The sequence below is a fragment of the Branchiostoma lanceolatum genome, chromosome 9 (genome assembly GCF_035083965.1).
Source record: "Branchiostoma lanceolatum isolate klBraLanc5 chromosome 9, klBraLanc5.hap2, whole genome shotgun sequence".
In the NCBI taxonomy this organism is placed as follows: domain Eukaryota; kingdom Metazoa; phylum Chordata; class Leptocardii; order Amphioxiformes; family Branchiostomatidae; genus Branchiostoma; species Branchiostoma lanceolatum.
This window is the reverse complement of record NC_089730.1, coordinates 17,831,343-17,836,689: the sequence shown is the minus strand read 5'-3', so window position 1 is coordinate 17,836,689 and position 5,347 is coordinate 17,831,343. Positions and strand designations below refer to the sequence as shown.

General features: G+C 41.7%; 1 protein-coding gene and 1 long non-coding RNA gene across 2 annotated transcripts; one reads left to right on the top strand and one right to left on the bottom strand.

The window, feature by feature from the left end:
• Positions 1–3,278: 3,278 nt before the first annotated feature.
• On the top strand, positions 3,279–4,262 carry LOC136441189 (uncharacterized). The gene is made up of 3 exons (XR_010756864.1): positions 3,279–3,391; positions 3,520–3,630; positions 4,098–4,262. It is a non-coding gene; the product is annotated as an uncharacterized lncRNA (long non-coding RNA).
• A 145-nt stretch (positions 4,263–4,407) lies between these two features.
• On the bottom strand, positions 4,408–4,749 carry LOC136442637 (uncharacterized). The gene has a single exon (XM_066439582.1). The coding sequence runs from the start codon at positions 4,747–4,749 to the stop codon at positions 4,408–4,410; it is 342 nt and encodes a 113-aa protein (XP_066295679.1).
• Between the last annotated feature and the right edge of the window lie 598 nt (positions 4,750–5,347).

Below are 5,347 nucleotides of genomic sequence, written 5' to 3'. Positions count from 1 at the left end.
GGAAGACGAAGGTTAATGTCCTTAATGGGCCCCCTGTTTGGTGACCTATGTTCTGCAGCATAACACCCGGTTTTTGTATATCGTGTTTTCGACAAGTTGTAAAGTTTTCTGTTGCTGAACGTCAGGAAAAGATTAGGGCCTCAACATTTAAAAAGAGCGAGGATAACTCAAGAAATGAATTTTTGAATGAGTTTTAATGACTGGGTTAACGTACATGCACTGGCTAAATGTTTAAAGTACCACAGTTATTATAAAGTGGTCCTTTTTTTATACATTCGTAACTTGGGCAAAGAGGAGCATTAATTTGTTTTTATAATGAAAAAAAAAGATTAACGTTGCATAAGCATCGTAAAAATAGCTTTAATAGTGTCCCTTCCTGATGCATGACTCATGGGGTGTGATGCATGGTCAGAATAAGTACCTATTAGTAAGTATCAGTTCATATCGGATAATTCCTGACGTTCCAGGTCAAATTTGAGGTCAAAGCAATAGAATAGCTTTATTTGAAAGAATGAGAGCAATTTAGTTTGTCGACGTTTTTTTATTTTATTTTGGAAATTAAACATCTCTAACCGCTTTGCCTTAGCAATGATTCCCTGGATTATTTATTGATGGGGCTTCATATTTGTGACATATGCAATTGATTTTAATCTTAGAGGGTGCCACTGGAATTTGGAATAAGGTTAAGCGCAGGAAACTTGAACTAGGCTTCGGACTACTTGGGATAGCGTCAGTTGTCGCCGTTTCCATCCTTATACCAGGCATTGTACCTGGAGGGAAGGTAAAGCAACTTGACTTTGACTAGTTAGTATAAGCCGATAATTCTCGATTTATACCGTCTGTTTAATAAAGCCTTAAGCTGCTCGGTTTCATTCAAATCATTACAACCTTTTTATCTTGGGGTTTCCAGGCCCTTTCAAATTTGGGTGGCTGGGTAATTTACTGCAGCTTTTATTTTTGTAGTTTATGTTTTATTTTGTCCAGAATACCCCAACATGCTATACACTTAAGAACGTGAAATAATTGTCCGTTGACTGTTTTTCCGAATGAGGGAACTGATTCAATTTAACGTAATCCATTCGGTAACTTTTTGGATGATTAATGACATCTAAGTAATATTCCTGAGAAGTTTTGACGACATCAGAATTACATACAAGGTAAAAAAAGTGGTAACTGCAGATTACGTCATAGCTGTAAACTACCCAGGTGCTATGTAATATAACGCTACAGTAAGTGTTGTGCACATTTCAGGTGACACATGACTCAAAAAATCCTGACAACATGGTGATGCCCGTGAACATGAAGAAGTCAGCTACTCCATGGTTGACGGAGTTTTACAACAGCTCATCTGTTGTTTACGTTTACCACACTGGACCAAATTTCTCAACGGAACTGTTCACCGATACCAGTCACAACAAAGGGGCCTTACCAGCAGCAACCGCCACGATGCTGCCAACAACCGGTCAGTTATCATATTTACCAAGCTGTGGTAGGAAAACACCAGATTAAAGGTAATTTTCGACAGAAAGGCTATATCTTTATGCCATTTGTTTGTTTGTATGTGTTTATTTGTATTTGTGTGTGTGCGCGCGTGTGTGTGTGTGTTTGTGTGTGTTTGATACACGCGTGTGTGTGTGAATGTGTTTTTGGACAGCATAACTCCAGAAGTTGTAAATGGATCCGCATTGTGTTGGGTAAGTGGGTAGGTGTCTAAATCGAATGTGGTATAAATGAGCATCATAACAGAATGTCAGAGCACGGCACAAATATCTATTGGCCAAACATATTTTTAAGTATATTTCCACTGAGCATGAAAAAAAAAACTGTTCCGACAAATCACGACAACTAGAAGCTGTAGTGAGCAGCTTTCAGAAGGCATCCCACCTTTTTTCACTTCTTTCTTCCATTCTAAAGGGTAGTCACGTGACCAGGAAGTCAAAGGTCTCACAAATCACACGAGGGTGTATATGAGGGGAGGCAGTGGCGGATATATTTCTTCAATTTTTTCGCCTTAGAAATGCATGATTACACATGGTATTTGATTTTATACCGTATAGACGTGAACAAGTGTAAGGACAAACCATGTCGATATGGGCGCTGTGTGAACAAAAATGGAGGATACAATTGTACCTGCTCACCTGGATGGACTGGACAGAACTGCCAGCAAGGTGAGTTATTTAGCTGCCACCAAATAATGTTGTTGCCATGTCTCTTTTACACTATTTTACAGTAGGACATTGTTAAAAAAGATACATCCTTCTTTGCCAGCTCCATATTTGCTTGCCATATTAGTTGACAGTGAATTTATTAATTAAGACATAACGAGTCTTTCTTTTTTCCCACAGACATAAATGAGTGTATTGGAAACCACAAATGTCAACATGGACGCTGTGTAAACCAAGATGGCGGATACACTTGCATCTGCTCACCCGGATGGACTGGACAGAACTGTCAGACAGGTAAGTTCTGTATCTTGTTCATATCTATTGAGAATAATGATGTATTCTACTTTGCTTTCTAAAAAAACTTTTTTGTTAATACACAGATGTCAATGAGTGCAGTGGAAAACCATGTCAACATGGACGCTGTTTGAACCAAGATGGCGGATACAAATGTACCTGCTTACCTGGATGGACTGGACAGAACTGTCAGACAGGTAAGTGCGATATCTTATCAAACATGCAGATGATAATATATTGTATGTTTTGTTTTCTATGTAGAGTAAAACGTTTCCTTCTTTCCCTCAATGCGTTGTTTACACTTTCTGTCTCCTGTTTCATAACACAGACGTCAATGAGTGCCCCGGAAAACCGTGTCAACATGGACGCTGTGTGAACCAAGATGGCGGATACAAATGTACCTGCTCACCCGGATGGACTGGACAGAATTGTCAGCAAGGTAAGTCTTATATATTCAGTAATGATAAAGATATATCATGTTTTGTTTTGTTTGCCGTATTCAGTACCGTTTTTTTTAACAATAATACTTTGAGTCTACCCCCCTTCTTTTTGTTGATAACCACAGATATCAATGAGTGCACCCGAAAACCATGTCAACATGGACGCTGTGTGAACGAAGTGGGCGGATACAATTGCATCTGCCCACATGGGTGGACTAGACAGAACTGTCAGCAAGGTAAGTTCTATGGCTCATTCATTTATTGTTGATAATGATATATCATGTTTTGTTTTGTTTTCTGTATTTGGTACCGTTATTTTCTTTATTTTCTTTGTAATAATACGTCGTGTCTGCCCCCCCTCCCTTTCGTTATTATACACAGATGTCAATGAGTGCACCGGAAAACCATGTCAACATGGACGCTGTGTGAACCAAGATGGCGGATACAATTGTACCTGCTTACCTGGATGGACTGGACAGAACTGTGAGCAAGGTGAGTTCTATATCTCGTATTCAGTGAGGATAATGATATATTACGTTTTGTTTTCTGTGTAGCTTTTACCGTTTTTTCTTTCTTTCCCGAAATGCGTTGTTTCTACTTAGTTTCTTTGTATCGCACAGATGTCAATGAGTGCAGCGGAAAGCCATGTCAACATGGGCGCTGTGTTAACCAAGATGGCGGATACAGTTGTTCATGCTATCCCGGATGGACCGGACAGAACTGTCAGACAGGTAGATTTTCTCTTTCATTTCCCAACAATGATTATGAACTAATTGATTAAAATTATGTGTATTTGTGTGTGTGTGTGTGTGTGTGTGTGTGTGTGTGTGTGTGTGTGTTGTGTTTGTGTGTGTGTAAGTGTGTAAGTGTGTAAGTGTGTGTGCGTGCACGTGTGTGTGTGTGTGTGTGTGTGTGTGTGTGTGTGTGTGTGTGTGTGTGTGTGTGTGTGTGTGTGTGAAAGTGTGTTTGTGTACTTGCTAAGGTTACTCTACATTATATCACAGAATAGATTCCCTGCCGACAGGAAAACCTGTACAAAAATGTCTGAGAGAGAGTGTTGAATGTCTGGATGGTCTGGGAAAAGATTGTTAACAAGGTTTTCGGCGGGTAAATGTTTCTCCGGAATGTTTACCCTAGGCAGACAGGCGTCTTCGCTAGTTAGAAGAATTGTATCTCACTACGATATTGTCTTTCATAGCCAGACCTTGTCCTTCTGATTGGAGACCGTATAGCGGCCGCTGCTACAAGTTGATGGCAGAGAAAGCCAGCTGGTCTAAAGCAAGAGAAAGATGTCTTGAGAACGGCGCAGATCTTGCATCTATCACAAGTCGTGCCGAGAACGACATCATTACAACTCTCGTCCATTACGGTGGGTAACACACATGTGCAGCTCGTGTATGGGTCTTATAGGGCAGATTGAATCATTTCATTCCTCTCGCTGCAGACTGTACCACTAGTACTGTCGTTCTGTATCATTACATTAATTAGAGATACCGCTCTCATCATCATCATCGTCGGTCGGTCGCGCAGCGGCCGATCACACGTCCTCTCCACATCCGCCGATCAGTAGCCATTGCAGTGATGGCCTCGGGACTCAGGTCACCTTCAGCATCCCCCAGCAGGTTCTGGACGTAGGTCAGGTAGCTCGTCTTCTGACGTCCTGGTCGTCTTCTGCCGTGTGTCGGGACGTTGAGGGCATATGTCCTGAGTGGCTCCTCTGTGGGCAGCCTGAGGGCGTACCCAGTAAAGCGCAGTTGTCGCTGCCTGACTCTGTTGATGAGTGGCTGTGTGTTTGTTGCCTTGTATATTCTTGCGTTACTTACACTATCAAGGCGCTTAATGTTCAGCATGACTCTATAGCAGGATGTGGCGAATGCATTTATCTTGTTCTCCCTATCGAGTGACAGAATCCAGGATTCACATCCATATAGGACCACTGACACCCATGTGACATCAAAGAGCTTAATTTGTATGGATTTAGGGAATAAAGGGCTTCTCCAGATCTTTTAAAGTTTCCAGAATGCAGCCCATGCAAGTGCCTTTCGTCTAGAGAGGTCGTCCTTGCTGGATGCCATCATGGATCCATTCACCATAACAGCACTTCTTGAGTTGTTGTAGAGTACACCAATGGCATTTACAATGACAGACGGGATACCATAGTGGCGAGGAACAGCGAACATAAAATTTCTAGCAATAGAATCGAATGCTTTCTTGAAGTCTTTGAATGTGACGACAAGTGGCAATTGGTGAGTTTGATAGGCCTCAATGATTCTCCGTAGAATGTGTGTCTGCTGGGCGCAGCTTCTGCCTTGGTGGAAGCCGGCATGGATTTTCCTCAGGAGTGGGTCAACATGGTCTTTTATCCTCCTTAAGAGTATCTTGTTGCAGACCTTGGCAGCTATGGACATCAGGGTTACCCCTCTGTAGTTGGTCATGAGGCTGAGATCC

Coding starts and splice junctions, on each gene's coding strand:
- LOC136442637 (XM_066439582.1), bottom strand. CDS start 4,749: ATGCTGAACATTAAGCGCCTTGATAGTGTAAGTAACGCAAGAATATAC.